This window comes from Triticum urartu, chromosome 5A (assembly GCF_056163025.1).
Source record: "Triticum urartu cultivar PI428250 chromosome 5A, HENAU_Tu73, whole genome shotgun sequence".
Classification (NCBI taxonomy): domain Eukaryota; kingdom Viridiplantae; phylum Streptophyta; class Magnoliopsida; order Poales; family Poaceae; genus Triticum; species Triticum urartu.
This window is the reverse complement of record NC_141877.1, coordinates 170,107,487-170,129,195: the sequence shown is the minus strand read 5'-3', so window position 1 is coordinate 170,129,195 and position 21,709 is coordinate 170,107,487. Positions and strand designations below refer to the sequence as shown.

The 21,709-nt window shown below is 41.9% G+C and overlaps 1 protein-coding gene across 2 annotated transcripts; it reads right to left on the bottom strand.

Annotated features, from left to right (window-relative positions):
* Positions 1 to 17,574: 17,574 nt before the first annotated feature.
* Positions 17,575 to 20,993, bottom strand: LOC125508488 (ureide permease 1). Of its 2 annotated transcripts, none has more exons than XM_048673215.2 (8): positions 20,746 to 20,993; positions 20,113 to 20,403; positions 19,894 to 20,032; positions 19,160 to 19,328; positions 18,969 to 19,012; positions 18,774 to 18,880; positions 18,232 to 18,606; positions 17,575 to 18,143 (listed from the first exon to the last, which is right to left on the bottom strand). In XM_048673215.2, exons 1-8 carry the CDS (start codon positions 20,797 to 20,799, stop codon positions 17,985 to 17,987), a joined length of 1,338 nt encoding a protein of 445 aa, XP_048529172.1. In that variant the 5' UTR covers positions 20,800 to 20,993; the 3' UTR covers positions 17,575 to 17,984. The 2 variants fall into 2 exon arrangements, with proteins under 2 accessions (XP_048529172.1, XP_087381876.1); XM_087525750.1 differs by having other exon boundaries at positions 20,604 to 20,955.
* Positions 20,994 to 21,709: the final 716 nt, after the last annotated feature.

Below are 21,709 nucleotides of genomic sequence, written 5' to 3'. Positions count from 1 at the left end.
ACGGTTTTTCTAAATCTCAAAAACTTCATCCACACAAAACTCAACAAGAACTCGTGAGATAAGTTATTCTAAACCAATGCAAAAACCTTATAATTCTCCACGGTAGAAAATAACTAAAATTATTATTCAACATTGCATACTAAATGCCTATGCATATTTAATACTCCTATCCTCAAATAGGATCATTAAACAAGCAAACATATGCAAACAATGCAACCATAACAGCAATCTGCCAAAAGAGTATAGTCTGTAAAGAATGCAAGAGCATCAGTACTTACCTAACTCCACATGTTATGAAAATTTAAAACACTGAAGAAAATTTATCAGAGCTCATTTTGCAAAAGGTTTCAATATTTTATCACATTCTGACTTCTCTAGGGAATTTTTGCAACAGCGGTAAACTTTCTGTTTTCAAACAGCAACATGTAGACGTGTAAAATAAGCATGGCAAAGGCTATCATTGCCACTTTTATTGAAATAAAAGATTAAAATCATTATTCTAAATAACAGCAAGAAAATCCTAACAAAATAAAATTATGCTCCAAGCAAAACACATATCATGTGACGAATGAAAACATAGCTCCAAGTGAGGATACCGATAATGTTGGAGACGAAAGAGGGGATGCCTTCCAGGGCATCCCCAAGCTTAGTTGTTTGGATCTTTCTTGAATATTTCCTTAGGGGTGCCTTGGGCATCCCCAAGCTTAGGTTATTGTCACTCCTTATTCTCCTCATATCGATATCTCACCCAAAACTTGAAAACTTCAATCACACAAAACTTAATGGAACTTTGTGAGATAGGTTAGTATGATAAAGAGCAAACCATTCCACTTTTGGTACTGCAAAATACAAGATTCATAATTGTTCTCACACAATTCCTACTGTATCATATCATTTTTACAATTTATATTGATCAATATAAGCCATAGAAACTAGAAAACAAGCAAACTATGCATTGAAAACAGAATCTATCAAAAACAGAACAGTCTGTAGTAATCTGTACTCAAACCATACTTATGCTACTCCAAAAGTTATGAAAAATTAGGACAGCCTGAGAAATTTGTCTATTAATCTTATGACAAAAGAATCAGCATTTTATCACTCTTCTGTTAAAAATGAGAATTGTTTTTCTGAGCGCAAAAGTTTCTATTTTCCAGCAAGATCAAATCAACTATCACCGTAGGCCATCCCAAAGGTCTTACTTGGCACTTTATTGAAACAAAAGCAATAAAACATGATTACTGCAGTATCCTAATCATGTCAACACACAAAAACAGTAGGTTAAAGTGTTGGGTTGTCTCCCAAGAAGCGCTTTTCTTTAATGCCTTTTAGCTAGGCATGATGATTTCAATGATGCTCACATAAAAGATAAGAATTGAAACATAACGGGAGCATCATGAAGCATATGACTAGCAAATTTAAGTCTAACCCACTTCCTATGCATAGGGATTTTGTGAGCAAACAATTTATGGGAACGAGAATCAACTAGCATAGGAAGGCAAAACAAGCATAACTTCAAGATTTCCAACACATAAAGAGGAAACTTGATATTATTGCAATACCTACAAGCATATGTTCCTCTCTCATTATAGTTTTCAGTAGCATCATGAATGAATTCAACAATATAACTATCACATAAAGCACTCTTTTCATGATGCATAAGCATAGAAATTTTCTTACTCTCGACATAAGCAAATTTGTTCACATTCATAGTAGTTGGAGCAAACTCAACAAAATAACTATCATGTGATTGAAAATTAAAATCATGATGACACATTTGATGGTTATCATTATTCAATATAGCATACATGTCATCACCATAATCATCATAAATAGCAAATTTTTTATCATAGTCAATTGAAACCTCTTCCAAAATTATGGATTCATCACTAAATAAAGTCATGACATCTCTGAATCCACTTTCATAAATATAATCATCATAAATAGGAGGTGTGCAATCATCATAATAATTTTCTCATCAAAGCTTGGGGGACTAAAAATATCTTATTCATCAAATATAACATCCCCAAGCATATGGCTTTGCATATTATTAGCATTTTGGATATTCAAAGAATTCATACTAACAACATTGCAATCATGCTCATCATTCAAGTATTTTGTGCCAAGCATTTTATTGACTTCTTCTAACAATTGAGCAGAATTTTCCGATCCATCATTTTCAAGAAAGTTATTATAGATATGATCACTAATATGATGCAACCTCAATTCCATTTTTTATTTTCTTTGTATAAACGAAACTAGTGATAAAACAAGAAACTAAAAAATTCAATTGCAAGATCTAAACATATAACTTCATGCACTCACCTCCCCGGCAATGGCACTAGAAAAGAGCTTGATGTCTACAACGCAACTTTATTCTTGTAGACACGTGTTGGGCCTCCAAGCACAGAGTTTTGTAGGATAGTAGCAATTTTCCCTCAAGTGGATGACCTAAGTTTTATAAATCCATGAGAGGTGTAGGATGAAGATGGTCTCTCTCAAACGACCCTGCAACCAAATACAAGAAGTCTCTTGTGTCCCCAACACACCCAATACAGTGGCAAATTGTATAGGTGCACTAGTTCGGCGAAGAGATGGTGATAAAAGTGTAATATGGATAGTAGATATTGGTTTTTGTAATCTAAAATTATAAAAAATCCAGCAAGGTAACTAATAGCAAACAGGCACAAAAACAGTGTTGCAATGCTTAAAAATGAGGCATAGGGTCCGTACTTTCGCTAGTGCAATCTAACAACAATGCTAACATAGTTGGATCATATGATTATCCCTCAAAGTGTAACGAAGAATCACTCCTGAGTTCCTATTAGCAGAGAACAAAAGATAGGAATTGTTTGTAGGGTGTGAAGCCATCTCAGAGCTATTCTTTCTGGTTGATCTATTCAAGAGTTCATACAAAAATAACACAAAGCTATTGTTTTCGTTTGATCTATCCTAGAGTTCATCTATACCTACTAATAAAGCAAGGTGTGTTTCGCTGATTTTTTCATCCGTTCACCCATATTTTTTTTAATATCCGAGGTGGTACTATTTTTGTGAACGAAACAGCCCATATTTTAGAAAAAGAGACCGCCAATATGTTTTTTTAGCCGCAGCCACGCCAGCCCAATGGCGGCCCACTTAAGGGGTATAGGCCGGGGCAAAAAAATATTTTGCAAGAGCATGGAGTCGAACTCACAATCTCTGAGTTGTCCAGCTATTGTACTACCAACTAAACTAGCTAAGTGTTTTGTTTAGGACGGAAATTTAACTTCTAAATAGTCCCACATCGCTGCCTCACGTCCAAACCTCCCAGTTTATATATGTTTTTACTTTTCTGGGTATAAGGAGCAAAATCAAAAATCAATAAGTGAAGGGTGAAACCGAGTTTCCAATTTAGAAACGACAGGGAAATATAAGGAAAGAAATCCACGCCTGCTAATTTGACGGAATTTGAAAGGAAATGAATTGTGACAGGGAAATATAAGGAAAGCAGTCTACGGCTTGCTAATTTGGTGGAATGTATATATATATATGGAATGAAAGGAATTTAAGAAGGGAAAAATAAGGAAAGAAGAAATTTGGGACAAGGAAAAATTAGGAAAGGAATCAACGACTTCTTAATTTAACAGAATATATGAAAGGAAAGGAGACAGGGGAGGGAGGATTGATGCGTGCGGGCCCCGTCTTAAGTCGTCTTTCTTGCCAGTTTCATTCTCCCCATCGGTTCCATCTTCTTAGACACCCACGGCTGTCACGTCACCTCGCGCTACCTACCGTGCTTGCACTCTTCGCGTCTCCATGTTGTTCCTCCAAAATTAGTTCACATGGTGCAATGAGGGCCCTCGGCATGAAATTCGTTCGTGCCTGCTGCTCTCCCGCATGGAGAAGATATGAGTTAAACAACTCCTTTATGTTTTCGAATCGGCTATCTTGATTTTGGATCTGCATGTATCAGCCAGCTGGTAATAAGCACATCTTGTCTGAGTTCCTTTGAATAAGCACACTCCTTTCCGAGCTTCCATGTAATATTGCAGTTACTAATTGTCTATGCACTGTAGCATGGAGCGTATAATATTGACGGTGTACATTGTCAGCATATAATTGTTCTATCGTCATTATCAACATGTGATTACCTTTAAAAGAGATGCAGGTCAAACTTTATACGATTTCTCAACCTAATGGGCAACTAACAACTCATCGTAAATGAAGCTATGAGGAATGGTCTGATCTCTGCCCCTATACACACTAATTCTGATCAGGATTTTCCTGTAATCCAGTATGCAGATGATACAGTCCTTGTCATGCAAGCCAATGCTGCTCAGCTACACCAGCTCAAAAACTTGCTCATGTATTTCAGTCCCTTCACTGGCTTGAGAGTCAATTATGAAAAATCAGTGATTGTTTCTATTAACACTACAAATGATAAGATGCTGGAATTGGCTAATATTATGGGTTGCAAAGTTGGATCTCTTCCCTTCATACTTGGGTTTTCCTCTCTGTCTGTCCAAGCCAAAGATTGAGGATTTTATGCCCATCATGCAAAGAATTGAAAGAAGGCTGGCTGGTTGTTCCTCCCTGTTATCTTATGGAGATAAATTGGTTCTGGTAAAGTCTGTGTTCTACAGCCTGCCCATTTTCTTCATGTGTACACTTGCACTTCCAGCTGGTGTCATGGAGCAAATTAAGAAATATCTCAAACATTTTTTTGGAGGAAATATGGAATGGAAGACAGGGGCACTGCCTTGATTGCTTGGGACAAAGTTTGCCAACCAAAAGAAAAAGGAGGACTTGGGGTGTTGGATATTGCCAGTCACAACAAATGTTTACTTATGAAGCATGTCCACAAGTTCTTAAATCAACAGAATATTCCTTGGGTCAAATTGATTTGGGAGACTTATTATCCTGACAGAATGCTTCACACTAACCCACAAGGATCTTTTTGGTGGAAAAGTATTCTCAAGTTAGTGCCTGAGTTTAGACAAGCTGCTGTCCCCAAGATAGGCTCTGGCAACACTATAAGATTTTGGTTTGACAACTGGAATCAGGGCATCTTGAAAGACAGATTCCCTCGGTTGTTCTCTTTCAGTAGGCAAGAGCAGATTTCTTTCCAGAAAATCAAAGGGTTGGAGGATGCATCTGAACATTTCTTTACTCCACTATCATCCCATGCCCATCAACAATTCCAAGAACTATCTGCCCTCATGCAGGCTACCCAATTGAATAATACTCTGGACACCTGGTGCCTACCATGGAACAAGCATAAAAATGATTTTTCGGCTATCAAAATGTACTGCCACATGCAAGGAAAAGAAGTAGCCTCTCCACTCTTTAAGAGGATCTGGAAAAGTGATGCCATGTTAAGATATAAGATCTTTCTATGGTTACTGCTGCATGATAGAGTAAATGTCAGAAATCTTCTTGCCAGAAAGCACTTTCATCTGCCAAATTACAACTGTGAACTTTGTAACTGTTCCTGTGAAGAAACCAGCCTCCATCTCATCTGGGATTGCCCTTTTGCTCTGCAATGCTGGGATTCAATTGTTCCTTCCAAAGTCAGAGGTATAAATGCTTTCGATGAGATCAACTTGCTGTCAATCCATCTACCCCAGCAGTTTGCAATGAGCATCATCACCATGGGTTGCTGGCACATTTGGATGCAGAGAAACTCCAAAATTTTCAAAGCGCAAAACCCATCGGTTCAAGGATGGAGAAAGCTACTCAAAGATGATCTAAAGTTGATGATTCTGAGAAACAAAGAAAAACACAGGGAAGCTTTTAGTGGATGGATTACAGATAATCTAAATTAATTGATCATGGACATTCCTAGAGCTGGTATTGGTTAGATGGCTCCTTTTTTTTTCTTTACTTGTATGTAAATAACTTTGAGTTACTTTGAATGAAAATTGCCGTAGAACGATTGTTCTATGGTTTTCGGTTCAAAAAAAATGTAATGCATATAGGGTCAGAGCTTCCGAGAAATTCCAACTTAACTAAAAGTAATTACATCCTTTCTATATTTTTTGTCAACTATGTACCTAAAAAGTTAATCTTAAGGATTCATTCATGGCCCGAATTATCACATGTTTTACTAATATACATGTCCACCAACATTAAGAAGTACATATTGTCTTTGATATAAAATGTTTTCATTGGAATCTGGAGATTGAAATTGTTAGATTTTTTTTCTGTTTTCAATAATGTTTTCTAACGATTCTATTGCACTATATTGGTATTGGAATAATCCCTTTAATGAAATCTCTTTCAAAGGTAACATACTATGCATAGTATGTAACATTGAAACCTCTTTCAAAGGTAATGATTCTATTACATACTATGCAGACTATGTTTCATTATACATCAAAGGGTAACCAATAATATTAAACATTGATGGCGTGTCTTCGTACGTAATTAGTCTGCATAGTATGTAAATTCTAATTAGTTACAATATAGATGAGTCCCTAGGGTCATCATAGATGGACCGCCAGGGGAATGCGAGGATTTTTCTTTCCCATTGCAACACACGTGCACAGTGCATGCTTACTATTTTTTAAGAAAAATTAGGAGTGTTGGAGTGCGATGGATGTTTATCCATTTGTAACACACATGACATTGATGTAATTTTTATTACTTCGGCTGTTCATTATACCGCCATGATGTTTGATAAATAGACTGCAAGGCTTTCAATAAAAAATATATTGTCAATCAGATCAATTTACTCAGAATTCATACCACATGTCCTAACATTCACGCCATGATCCACCATGATACATCTTTTTTAGTCATCGGTGACCATTACACGGTGACATAGTTCCTCAACTCAGACAATCATACTTCATAAAAACTGGTATTTTCTCCTGTTGCAACGCACGGGCATTTTTGCTAGTACTAGAATAACACCAAAGCATATTCATATTCATAATACTCAATCCACACAAAGAACTACAAAGAGTGCCCCAATATTTCTACCAGAGAAACAAGGACAAGAACATGCATCAACCATATGCATAGATTACCCCAATGTCACCGCAGGAATCCGCAAGTTGAGTGCCAAAACATATATCAAGTGAATCAATATGATACCATATTGCCACCACGAGTATTCAATTGCAAGACATATATAAAGTGTTCTCAAATCCATAAAAGTATTCAATCCGATAACAACAAGATCTCAAAGGGAAAAACTCAATTCATCACAACAAGATAGAGAGGGGAAAACACCATATGATCCGACTATAGTAATAAAGCATGCGATACATCAACATCGTGACATCTCAAGAAGAGAGAGAGAGAGAGATTAAACACATAGCTACTAGTACAAACCCTCAGCCCCGAGGGTGGACTACTCCCTCCTCATCATGGTGGCCGCCGGGATGATGAAGATGGCCACCGGAGATGATTCCCCCCTCCGGCAGGGTACCGGAAATGGTCTATATTGGTTTTCGGTGGTTACAGAGCCTTGTGGCGGTGGAACTTCTGATATAGGTTAACCCCGAAGGGTTTCGGAATATTTGGGAATTTGTAGTGCAAAGAAGGGGTGCAGGAGGCCACCAAGGTGGGCACAACCCACCTGGGCGCGCCAGGGGACCCTGGCGCACCCTGGTGGGTTGTGCCCCCCTCGGGGCACCCCCCATGTGCAGCTTTGGCCCATTGGGTTCCTTCTGGTCCAAAAAAAATCTCCAAAAATTTTCACAGTGTTTGGACTCCATTTAATATTAATTTCCTGCGATGTAAAAAACAGGCAAAAAACTGCACCCGACACTGGGCACTGGGTCAATAGGTTAGTCCCAAAAATGATATAAATTTGCTATAAATTGATTGTAAAACACCCAAAAATGATAAAATAACAGCATGAATACTTTATAAATTATAGATATGTTGGAGACGTATCAATGGGGCGGCGCCCCCCCCCCCTCTTTCCTTCTCCCCTCTTCTCCCTTCCCTCCTCCTAGTTGGAATAGGAAGGGGGGCGAATCCTACTTGGACCGGGAGTCCAAGTAGGACTCCCCCTTGGTGCGCCCCCTCTAGGGCCGGCCTCCTCTTCCCCCCTCCTTTATATACGTGGCAGGGGGGCACCCCAAAGGCACACCAAGTCTTCTCTTAGCCGTGTGCGGTGCCCCCCTCCACGGTTACACACCTTGGTCATATTGTTGTAGTGGTTTGATACGTCTCCAACGTATCTATAATTTTTTATTGTTCCATGCTATTATATTATCTATTTTGGATGTTAATGGGCTTATTTATACACTTTTATATTATTTTTGGGACTAACCTACTAACCCAAGGCCCAGTGCAAATTGCTGTTTTTTGCCTATTTTAGTGTTTCACAGAAAAGGAATATCAAACGGAATCCAAACGGAATAAAACCTTCTTGAGAGTTATTTTTTGGAAAAACGTGATCCCGAGGACTTGGAGTGGACGTCAAGCAAGAAACAAGGAGGCCACGAGGCAGGGAGGCGCGCCTACCCCCCTGGGCGGGCCCTCCACCCTCGTGGGCCCCTCATGGCTCCACCGACCTACTTCTTCCTCCTATACATATTCATATACCCCGAAAACATCCAGGAGCACCACAAAACCCTATTTTCACCACCGCAACCTTCTGTACCCAAGAGATCCCATCTTGGGGCCTTTTCCGGAGCTCCGCCGGAGGGGGAATCGATCACGGAGGGCCTCTACATCAACTCCATGGCCCCTCCGATGATGTGTGAGTAGTTTACCTCAGACCTTCGGGTCCATAGTTATTAGCTAGATGGCTTCTTCTCTCTCTTTGGATCTCAATACAATGTTCTCCTCGATCTTCTTGGAGATCTATTTGATGTAACTCTTTTTGTGGTGTGTTTGTCGAGATCCGATGAATTGTGGGTTTATGATCAAGTTTATCTATGAACAATATTTGATTCTTCTCTGAAATCTTTTATGTATGATTGGTTATCATGAGGATATCAATTTGGTTTAGCCTACTAGATTGATCTTTCTTGCAATGGGAGAAGTGCTTAGATTTGGGTTCAATCTTGCGGTGTCCTTTCCCAGTGACAGCTGGGGTAGCAAGGCATGTATTGTACTGTTGCCATCGAGGATAAAAAGATGGGGTTTATATCATATTGCTTGAGTTTATCCCTCTACATCATGTCATCTTGCCTAATGCATTACTCTGTTCTTGTGAACTTAATACTCTAGATGCATGCTGGATAGTGGTCGATGTGTGGAGTAATAGTAGTAGATGCAGAATCGTTTTGGTCTACTTGTCGCGGACGTGATGCCTATATACATGATCATGCCTAGATATTCTCATAATTATGCACTTTTCTATCAATTGCTCGACAATAATTTGTTCACCCACCGTAATACTTATGCTATCTTGAGAGGCCACTAGTGAAACCTATGGCCCCCGGGTCTATTCTCCTTTATATTAATCTCCCATCAACAAGCTATTTCTATTATCTTTTATTTTGCAATCTTTATTTTCCAATATATATCATAAAAATACCAAAAATATTTATCTTATTATTATTATCTCTATCAAATCTCACTCTCGTAAGTGACCGTGAAGGGATTGACAACCCCTTTATCGTGTTGGTTGCGAGGTTCTTATTTGTTTGTGTAGGTACGAGGGACTTGCGTGTAGTCTCCTACTGGATTGATACCTTGGTTCTCAAAAACTGAGGGAAATACTTATGCTACTTTGCTGCATCACCCTTTCCTCTTCAAGGGAAAACTAATGTAGTGCTCAAGAGGTAGCAAGAAGGATTTATGGTGCCGTTGCCAGGGAGACTTACGCACAAGTCAAGACATACCAAGTATCCATCACAAACTCTTATCCCTTGCATTACATTATTTGCCATTTGCCTCTCGTTTTCCTCTCCCCCCACTTCACCCTTGCCGTTTTATTCGCCCTCTTTTTCCTTCCTGCCTTCTGTGTGCTCGTTCTTTTTACAATTTATTGCCATCATGTCTGAAATTGGGGAGGTTATCGTTGGTAAGGATGATAATATGGAAAACTTTGATGCTATTGATGATCCTCTTGAAAATGCTACTATTTTACACACTAAAAAGTTTCGGATTGGTAGCGGCAATATTATTGAGAAGGGAGTTATTCAAGATTTCTTTACTTGTGCCAGTGCTTTGCCCACCATGAGCGGGTCTATTCTTCATAAAACTAGTAGTCTCGCGGATGCTATATCTCTGCTCATAGTTGACCTTGAAAGACAATGTTTACATATGCATCCTTCCATACAAAGGATTTTTCTAGAATTTTCTAATATTGAGCATTCTTCTGTTAAGCAAGCAGCGACCATCTTTTTAGCTCATGAGTTCAGATTTATAATAAAAGAGGCCAATGAAATTTTTGCGCATTATAGGGTGGATGTCGGCCGTCCTCCCATAGAAGCAATCATTTTTTTATCAAGAAGACATAATGCGTTTATGATCTTTAGATCATGTTGCTTTTAATGAAAACCTTAGAAAAAAGGTTCCTACCAATGTTCTTGTTGACAGGATCTCTGAACTTAATGATAATTTTGCTATCCATAATAATGGGTTAGGTTTTTCCCTTGAACAAAGGCTCATGACTTTTTGCCAGAAGAATGCTTATAATGATGAATTGGTTGTGCAATATGAGGGGCCAAAGGAGGAACCAATACCTCCCGAGCTTGATCTTGGGGACTTTTGTCCCATTAAATTTAGCACTTTTGATTACTTTTTCTTGCCACAAAGAAAGCTTGCTGCTGAACGTAGGGAGTATGAGATGAGTTTTCGCGATTTACCATATCATTATCATGGCAATACCTAGATCTATCCTTGCTTTTATGCCTAGCTAGGGGCGTTAAACGATAGTGCTTGTTGGGAGGCAACCCAATTTTATTTTTGTTTCTTGCTTTTTGGTTCTGTTTAGTAATAAATAATTCATCTAGCCTCTGTTTATATGTGGTTTTATGCTTTTAATTAATGTTTGTGCCAAGTAGAACCTTTGGGAAGACTTGGGGAAAATTTTTGAGATCTTGCTATAAGAAACAGAAACTTTAGCGCTCACGAGATTTGCTGCCATTTTTTTACTGGAGAGTGTGATTAGGTTGATTATTTTTGCATATGATTAATAGATAAATTCCTGACGTCCAAAAATTTATTTTATAATTTTTGGGGTTACATAAGTATTCGAAACCTACAGATTACTACAGACTGTTCTATTTTTGACAGATTCTGTTTTTCGTGTGTTGTTTGCTTATTTTGATGAATCTATGGCTAGTTTTGGCGGTTGTAAACCATAGAGAAGTTGGAATACAGTAGGTTTAACACAAAAATAAATAAATAATGAGTTCATTGCAGTACCTTAAGTGGTGGTTGATACGTCTCCGTCGTATCTACTTTTCCAAACACTTTTGCCCTTGTTTTGGACTCTAACCTGCATGATTTGAATGGAACTAACATGGACTGACGCTGTTTTCAGCAGAATTGCCATGGTGTTATTTTTGTGCAGAAATAAAAGTTCTCGGAACGACCTGAAAATCAACGGAGAATTATTTTGGAATATATAAAAAATACTGGAAGGAAGATCCACGTCAGGGGGCCACCACCTGTCCACGAGGATGGGGGGCACGCCCTACCCCCCTGGGCGCACCCCCTGCCTCGTGGGCCCCCTGACGCTCCACCGACCTCAACCCTGACTCCATATATTCACTTTCGGGGAGAAAAAACCATGGAGAAGGATTCATCGCATTTTACGATACGGAGCCGCCGCCAAGCCCTAAACTCTCTCGGGAGGGCTGATCTAGAGTCCGTTCGGGGCTCCGGACAGGGAACCCGTCACCATCGTCATCATCAATCATCCTCCATCACCAATTTCATGATGCTCACCATCGTGCGTGAGTAATTCCATCGTAGGCTTGCTGGACGGTGATGGGTTGGATGAGATTTATCATGTAATCGAGTTAGTTTTGTTAGGGTTTGATCCCTAGTATCCACTATGTTCTGAGATTGATGTTGCTATGACTTTGCTATGCTTAATGCTTGTCACTAGGGCCCGAGTGCCATGATTTCAGATCTGAACCTATTATGTTTTCATCAATATATGAGAGTTCTTGATCCTATCTTGCAAGTCTATAGTCACCTATTATGTGTTATGATCCGTTAACCTCGAAGTGACAATAATCGGGATACTTACCGGTGTTAACCGTAGTTTGAGGAGTTCGTGTATTCACTATGTGTTAATGCTTTGTTCCGGTACTCTATTAAAAGGAGGCCTTAATATCCCTTAGTTTCCGCTAGGACCCCGCAACCACATGAGGGTAGGACAAAAGATGTCATGCAAGTTCTTTTCCATAAGCACGTATGACTATATTCGGAATACATGCCTACATTACATTGATGAACTGGAGCTAGTTCTGTGTCACCCTATGTAATGACTGTTACATGATGAACCGCATCCGGCATAATTCTCTGTCACCGATCCATTGCCTACGAGCATTCCATATATTGTTCTTCGCTTATTTACTTTTCCGTTGGTATTGTTATCATCACTACAAAACACCAATAATATTACTTTTGCTGCCATTACCTTTTACCACCATTACCACTACTATCATATTACTTTGCTACTAAACACTTTGTTGCAGATATTAAGTTTCCAGGTGTGGTTGAATTGACAACTCAGCTGCTAATACTTGAGAATATTCTTTGGCTCCCCTTGTGTCGAATCAATAAATTTGGGTTGAATACTCTACCCTCGAAAACTGTTGCGATCCCCTATACTTGTGGGTTATCAAGACTATTTTCTGGCGCCGTTGCCGGGGAGCATAGCTCTAGGATACTCAAAGGAAACTGTTGGGTACACCTTCTATCACAGATCCGAAGGCAAGATATTCGTTGCTAAGAATGGATCCTTTCTAGAGAAGGAGTTTCTCTCGAAAGAAGTGAGTGGGAGGAAAGTTGAACTTGATGAGGTAATTGTACCTTCTCCCTTATTGTGAAGTAGTTCATCATAGAAATCAGTTCCAGTGATTCCTACACCAATTAGTGACGAAGCTAATGATGATGATCATGAAACTTCAGATCAAGTTACTACTGAACCTCATAGGTCAACCAGAGTAAGATCCGCACCAGAGTGGTATGGTAATCCTACTTTGGGGGTCATGTTACTTGACCATGACAAACCTACGAACTATGAGGAAGCGATGATGAGCCCAGATTCCGCAAAATGGCTTGAGGCCATGAAATCTAAGATGGGATCCATGTATAAGAACAAAGTGTGGACTTTGGTTGACTTGCCCGATGATCGGCAAGCAATAGAAAATAAATGGACCATCAAGAAGAAGACTGACGCTAATGGTAATGTTACTGTCTACAAAGCTCGACTTGTTGCGAAAGGTTTTCGACAAGTTCAAGGAGTTGACTACGATGAGACCTTCTCACCCGTAGTGATGCTTAAGTCTGTCCGAATCATGTTAGCAATTGCCGCATTTTATGATTATGAAATTTGGCAAATGGATGTCAAAACTACATTCCTTAATGGATATCTTAAAGAAGAGTTGTATATGATGCAACCAGAAGGTTTTGTCGATCCAAAAGGTGCTAACAAAGTGTGCAAGCTCCAGCGATCCATTTATGGACTGGTGCAAGCCTCTCGGAGTTGGAATATACGCTTTGATAGTGTGATCAAAGCATATGGTTTTATACAGACTTTTGGAGAAGCCTTTATTTACAAGAAAGTGAGTGGGAGCTCTGTCGCATTTGTGATATTATATGTGGATGACATAATGTTGATTGGAAATAATATAGAATTTCTGGATAGCATAAAAGGATACTTGAATAAGAATTTTTCAACGAAAGACCTCAGTGAAGCTACTTACATATTGGGCATCAAGATCTATAAAGATAGATCAAGACACTTGATAAGACTTTCAATGAGTACATACCTTACTAAGATTTTGAAGGAGTTTAAAATGGATCAGTCAAAGATGGAGTTCTTGCCTGAGTTGTAAGGTGTGAAGTTGAGTAAAGACTCAAAACCCGATCACGGCAGAAAATAGAAAGAGAATGAAAAGTCATTCCCTATGCTTTAGTCATAGGTTCTATAAAGTATGCTATACTGTGTACCAGACCTATTACGTACCTCACCATGAGTTTGGCAAAAGGGTACAATAGTGATCCAGGAGTGGATCACTGGACAAAGCTCAAAATTATCCTTAGTAGAATAAGGACATGTTTCTCGGTTATGGAGGTGACAAAAAGTTCGTCGTAAAGGGTTACATCGATGAAAGCTTTGACACTAATCCGAATGACTCTAAGTCTCAGTCTGGATACATATTGAAAGTGAGAGAGGTTAGCTAGAGTAGCTCCGTATAGAGAATTGTAGACATAAAAATTTACAAAATACATACGGCTCTGAATGTGGCAGACCCGTTGACTAAACTTCTCTCACAAAGCAAAACATGATCACTCTTTGGGTGTTAATCACATAGCGATGTGAACTAGATTATTGACTCTAGTAAGCCCTTTGGGCATTAGTCACATGGAGATGTGAACTAATCACATAAAGATGTGAACTATTAGTGTTAAATCACATGACGATGTGAACTAGATTATTGACTCTAGTGCAAATGGGAGATTGAAGGAAATATGCCCTAGAGGCAATAATAAAGTTGTTATTTATATTTCCTTATATCATGATAAATGTTTATTATTCATGCTAGAATTGTATTAACCTGAAACTTAGTACATGTGTGAATACATAGACAAAACAGAATGTTCCTAGTATGCCTCTACTTGACTAGCTCGTTAATCAAAGATGGCTAAGTTTCCTGACCATAGACACGTGTTGTCATTTGATGAACGAGATCACATTATTAGGAGAATGATGTGATGTACAAGACCCATCTGTTATCTTAGCATAATGATCATTTAGTTTTATTTGCTATTGCTTTCTTCATGACTTATACATGTTCCTCGGACTATGAGATTATGCAACTCCCGAATACCGGAGAAACACCTTGTGTGCTATCAAACGTCACAATGTAACTGGGTGATTATAAAGATGCTCTACAGGTGCCCCGATGGTGTTTGTTGAGTTGGCATAGATAGGGATTAGGATTTGTCACTCCGAGTATCGAAGAGGTATCTCTGGGCCCTCTCGGTAATGCTCATCACTATAAGCCTTGCAAGCAATGTGACTAATGAGTTAGTTATGGGATGATGCATTACGGAACGAGTAAAGAGTCTTGCCGGTGACGATATTGAACTAGGTATGATGATACCGACGATCGAATCCCGGGCAAGTAACATACCGATGACAAAGGGAACAACGTATGTTGTTGTGCGATTTGACCGATAAAGATCTTCGAAGAATATTTAGGAGCCAATATGAGCATCCAGGTTCCGCTATTGGTTATTGACTGGGGATGTGTCTCGGTCATGTCTACATAGTTCTTGAACCCGTAGGGTCCGCACGCTTAACATTTGATGATGATTTGTATTATGAGTTATGTGATTTGATGACCGAAGTTTGTTCGGAGTCCCGGATGAGATCACAGACATGACGAGGAGTCTCGAAATGGTCGAGAGGTAAAGATCGATATATTGGAAGGTTATATTCGGACAATGGAATGGTTCCGAAGTGTTTTGGGTATTTTCTGGAGTACCGGGAGGTTACCGGAACCCCCCGGGAGAGTAATGGGCCTTAATGGGCTTTACAGGAAAGAAGAGAAGGGCCTCAAGGTGTGGCCGCGCGCCCCCATGAGCTGGTACGAATTGTACTAGGAGGGGGCGGCGCCCCCCTCTTTCCTTCTCCCCTCTTCTCCCTTCCCTCCTTCTCCTAGTTGGAATAGAAAGGGGGGGTGGCGAATCCTACTTGGACCGGGAGTCCAAGTAGGACTCCCCCCCTTGGCGCGCCCCCTCTAGGGCCGGCCTCCTCTTCCCCCTCGTGTATATACGTGGGAGGGGGGCACCCCAAAGGCACACCAAGTCTTCTTTTAGCCGTGTGCGGTGCCCCCCTCCACGGTTACACACCTCGGTCATATCGTTGTCGTGCTTAGGCGAAGCCCTGCGCCGGTAATTTCATCATCACCGTCAACACGCCGTTGTGCTGACGAAACTCTCCCTTGTCCTCAACTGGATCAAGAGCTCGAGGGACGTCATCATGCTGAACGTGTGCAGAACACGGAGGTGCCGTACGTTCGGTGCTTGGATCGGTTGGATCTTGAAGACATTCGACTACATCAACGGTGTTACTAAACGCTTCCGCTTTCGGTCTACGAGGGTACGTGGACACACTCTCCCCTCTCGTTGCTACTCCTACAGAGATCTTGCATGATCGTATGATTTTTTTGAATTATTGCGTTCCCCAACACTCCCGTCCAGGAGTAGCGCTCGATTGGGGACGGCTCCAGCTGCGGCTCCGGCTCGGCTTTGACGCGGCGTCGGGGAGGGGACGGCGGGCCACCGGCGGCAGCACGCAGCCGCCCACCGCGGAGCGGGCAATGGCCTACGCCATGGCCGCCTCGTAACGAGCCTCCTCTTCCTCCACCGCCTCCACCCTGCGCCGCTTGTCCTCCTCGCTCTCCCGGTAGACCGCCGCAAGCGCCGCCTGGTAGGCGTCCTCAGCCGCCTGGTCCTCCTCGCGGACGATGAGCGGCGGCAGCGGCACACTGCGGTCGACCTCGCGCACGCCGCATCGCCTCGCCTCCTCGTGCTCGAAGGCGAACCACCTCGCCCAGTTGGGCGAGTTGGTTGCGTAGGCGGGGTCGCGGCGCTGCTCCGACGTCAGCAGCGCCCGCCGGTGCCGCATCTCCTCCGCGTGCGCCCTTGCCGACCGCGGAGCTGTCGGCACTGGGATCCTCTCCGAATCTAGATGTCAGTCGTGCGGCAGGGTGGCGTCGGGGTACGGGAGAGGCACACGGTGCTGCCAGTGCCACTCCGCCTGGTGCACTGGCACGTTCAAGCGCTGCCTCTGCCGGCGATCCAGCGCCGACGGAGGTGGGAGGAACTCTGATGGGAAAGGGATGACTGGGGCCTTGCCCTTGGCCTTGCTGCTGCTGGCGTCGGAGAAGAGTCCCATCTCGCTGTGGTGGTGGTGGCTAGGGTTTGCCGGCGACAGGGGAGCAAAGCTTGCTAGATGTGGACGGCGATTTGGATGAGGACGGCCTCGCCGCACGGTCGGCTTAAAGAAGGACGACCGCCGTCGCTGACGCGTGGGCCCGAGGTCATAAATTAAGCTGACCAGGTTGGCCGCGGGCGGTTGGATGACCGCCAGGTAGGGCCGTGGCGGACACCGAGAAGGCACGCGTGGCGTCCATTCTGTGTCCGCGTCGATGCATTTGGAGCGCAAATTTGGGCCGTAAATGCGTCGGAGCGGGCGCGATTTGGGTTTTGGCCGGCGCATTGGGCCACCACTTTTGTCCGCGCCGACCCAAACTGATGCAGACGGACGAAATGGGTCGCCCCATTGAAGTTGCTCTCACTTCGTCCGGCGGCACCTTTCGGAGGCGGTGGGGGAAGGGGGAGGGAGTTCCACGGGAGCTAGGAGGAAAGGAAAATATACCATGTTATCCTGTTCACAAATGAGATGTCAATTTGTGCAGACTCGAGTAGTTTACTTAGTAGCAACAGAGTCAAACCAATCATTCCCACCATTTCAAACTCTTGATTTTGAAGCTAAACTGCATCCAAATCAAACATAGTAACTTCATAGTGATCTTTCGTAGCATTCTGGCGAGTCCTGCTTCCTAGTACTATTGGCTATAGACTTTAAGAACGAACAACACATCCTTTTATATATAATATCCTGCACTAACTTGAAATATGCATCAACATCTGCCATTTTTGTGGTTATGTACAGCTCCATTCAAACGAAAACTTCATGAATGGAATTCACTTTGTGTTGGCATGGCCTGCTTCCTTGGTCAAGGGCTCAAGTCCCTTGTCTTCCTGTCTGGATTTCTTCGCCTTGTGGCAGAAAGAGCTGCAAGGTAGAATAACTGATGAAAGGATGGGGAAACAGATCATTTTGTGCTCCTGTGACCTGCTGAAGCCATGAGTGTTGCTACAGCTGCGATAAACATGAGCAGCATGAACACGAGCAGAGTATACGTTTTCTTCGACGACTTTCGGTACTCCCCAAATAGCAGGATACCCCAAAATGTGCTCACAAGCGGCAATGCCTGATGAACAGCAATGTGAAACAGTTAGAATCAAAGGTGCAGAAAAGTTTCCTCTTTTCTTTTAAGGCTAAGCATTAATTGGACAAACCTGAACAGCATCAGCAGCTGCATAACCAGCAGCCTGACCACCCATGAATTGGAAGCCATTGCCGAAACCGCAAAGGAAGCCGGCAAGAAGAGCCCATTGCCTGCCTTCCCAGTCATTCAGGTAGGCCTTGAAGGATGACTTTGGCACGCCCGCCATTGGACGGTAGAGGAACAAGATGTTCAACCCGATACCGACGACAAAACACGAAATGGAGAAGTAGAAGAAGGCGGTGTAGACCACCAAATGCGGGACACCGTCTTTCAGGGTGTGCCACTGGTCATTGGTGGCCAGGTTGATCGCCGGGGAGAAGAGAGAGAAGCAGACGCCAGAAAAGAAAACTATCCCAAGCCCTATAAAGGTGCTTGATCCAAATACCTGGAAAAGTAAGAAGTTTCACCAGATCAGTTCAGTGGTCTTACCGTTCAGAAAAAGTTTAGTGGTGACAATTATGCTTCTCTGTTTTGAATGCAAGATTTAGGGCAAAGATCAAATACTATCTGAATTATTCTACAGCGATGATTGTATGACGGAATTACAGTTACCTTAATTGAACGGCGCTCTTCGAGCTCAATTAGGTATTCTGCAGTTCCAGCTTCGGCTTTGGTGTCACACTCTGCAGAAGCTCCATTCTCCATGTCCTTCGGAGCATCTGAAATAGACAAAGTTAAGAATTAAAATCTGTAACTCCAACATCAACAGTGCCAGTAGTTCATACAATTATGCAGCATATTTTATACCTTTGTCTATAACTTGTTTGCCTCTCTCCGTACCTCCATCCGTCCTGTAAAAGTACGCATTATGATGATCAGAGCAAGGAATATAAGATGAAGATGGACCCCAAAAGCACCGAACAGATCCAAGTTAAAACGTGGTTAAGATGTTTCAGTTAGACCGCAAAAAATTGTGCAAGAAAGTGGGAAGGATTTACCCAAGTTTGTAGGTATTTGTGGATTCACTGAGTTTCTTTTCATTGTCAGCCGCATTGGAAGCATGAACAGCAGAGCCAAGGATGACTGCAACAAGGAAGCATGCCACTCCAGTGAAAAGAATCTCTGCCTTGTTGATGCGATTGTCCAGGAAGTAATTTAGTGTCGTGCCTGAAAATACAACACGCAACTTGATGGAATAAATATCCAAGAAACAAAAAGGCGGCCCATAATTTGCCTTGATTCTTCGATTAGAACACATAGGATAATAGCAGAGCAACCGTTAGTTTGGTGTAGCTACTGAATTATCGGAAGAATGTTCTTTAAGTGATAGTTTGTTGTCCTCTTATTGTGAACACTAATTTTTTTCCAGACTGCGATGGAATTCAATGAATAATTTTTAATGAAATTCAAAGAATGCTTTTATTGCCATCAATGGTTTGCAATTCTTCAGCTTTTTGAATCTTGTGAAGTGAGCTCACTAAGATTGATAGCCCAATTTGCTCAGGCAACTTTAACTTTTAGCTGAAAAAAGCAACTCCAACTTTTATTTCTAAAAAAAGCAACTGGACGTGTCAGATAACTAGTGTTAAATAATTGAGCCCCTCCAGTAATGCTTATATATGAACAAAGATTGTGATCCAGAAATCTGTGACTCACATGCATCATCAGAAGCTAAATAATCATCATCAAATGTATTCATTGCACTTTAAGTAGTAGAGGAGATGAGCTTTACCTATAACAACAACCATGCTTGAGCTGATAACCTCAGTGACTGAGAGGCCCACATATGCCCAAGCATACTGTGTTGAGAGGTTCCCAACACTGAGCACAACACCCCCTGCCATTGCAAACATCACTGAAGGCCAGTTGTCCTTCATCATAAAGTTCATTCAGAATCAGCAAACAGCCAACCAACGAATCCCCAAGTTTTTCCTGCGCCAAGATAGCTCACCTGACTGAGCTGAGTGAAGAAATTGGGCATGTTGTGCTTTGCATCCCCAAGCTGGCCGAAGGTAAGCGCTATGAGGACGGCCGCAAGGAGGTTCGTTATGGAGTAGTCGAGGTATGTGTGCTGCGGCAGCCGTCCCCGGCGCTCCAAGAGGGTAAGCACCGCTGGCCACGTGCCCAGAAAAAAGAGGGAGGCGCACATGATGGCAATGGCGCCCCCTTTGTCTTCTATGATGAACATGTTGAGGCCTTGTTTGATGGAGAGCAAGGAATTCAGCAGGGGCTCTTCAACCACCTGCAAGAATTACGTTCGTCAGATATTTCAAGTTACTGATTTGGATAATGAAACCATGGTTTCTTTTTTCCTGCAAAGCTTGCATGAACTGAATGATTTGGAGCTCTTGATTGTTACGAGGAGCAAATATCAGGGCAGAAAAGAAGGAAAACTAGAAAATAATAATAATAATTAGAGCATCCAATCATTGAGAACCTAACATGAGCAGGGAAGTTGATAAGATGCCAATTACCACAGATGAGATTATCCAAAGAACGAAGAAGGAAAGAAAAGATGACTACATGAGCCCAAATCCGAGCCGAACATCCAACAGGAGTAAGAGTAGGATGAAGGTGGGAGTACCTCTTGGCAGGGAACCAAAGAAGAAGCACATGCCAGAGCATGGTCCATGGACATGGGGGATTTTATAGTGATACAGCTCACAAAAGCTGGAGATTGAATGGGATCTTTTCAATCAAAGTCCAACCTGATCTGCACGAGTTTGACTCACACAGCTATTGGAAATTTGTGGCGTCTTTCCATACGGAGATCACCAATGGAGCTGGGGCTTTATGGGGAGGAAGATTTTTTTTATAATGGGGCCAAGAAATGGACAAATGGTGCACGCATCAGCGGTTGGAATAATTGTACGTGTGACAATGACCTCCACGCGAACTAAATCAAATCGTGAAAATGAAACCTATGCGTGTGATTTGCGTAAAATGTTGAATGTAAGCAGGAGAAGTAGAGTAGCACACTCATTGGCCAGAGATAAAGAACCCAAACCATCTCTTTCAACTAGGCTATACAAGAAAAGGACCATTGACGAAGGGCAGGGAAGAGGAGTGAGGATTCCACCAAGAAATGGGCACTGAATCTTGTCCTTTTTGTCCCGCGAGTATGAACTCTGTATTTCTATTTATTGCTTCACAAACGCGGTGGAGAAAAGTGAGACCCGATCGTTGTTTGAGCTCACATGGATCCAACAATTCAGCGGCGAATACCTTGCCAAAATAAAGAGAACCGCACAACAGTTTGTCCATGTAGATAGCAACATATTTGCAGTCCAAAAAAAACCAAATCCATCATAGACACATGTAAGAGGAGCAGGATAAGAAGAGCACACACCTCGAGAAGAGAAGACGAAGACGAAGAAGGATCCTTCTCTTCCTTGAAAGAACTCAATGAAATGTGTCCTCTCTGTGTTGATATATATATGTGTGTTCAGATCAGCGGTGGTTGTTGTGGTTCTCCTCTACTACTACTACCTGAGCTGATGATACACGAGAATTGATTAATTAATCAGGCACTCCATTGTTTAAGTAGG

Excerpts from the sequence above, each read along its gene's own strand:
- LOC125508488 (XM_087525750.1), bottom strand. The coding sequence starts at position 20,786 with ATGCTCTGGCATGTGCTTCTTCTTTGGTTCCCTGCCAAGAGGTACTCC. Across the intron at positions 19,329-19,893 it reads AAGCATGGTTGTTGTTATAG|GCACGACACTAAATTACTTC; the intron begins GTAAAGCTCATC and ends TTGTATTTTCAG. Across the intron at positions 18,607-18,773 it reads AAGAGCGCCGTTCAATTAAG|GTATTTGGATCAAGCACCTT; the intron begins GTAACTGTAATT and ends TTACTTTTCCAG.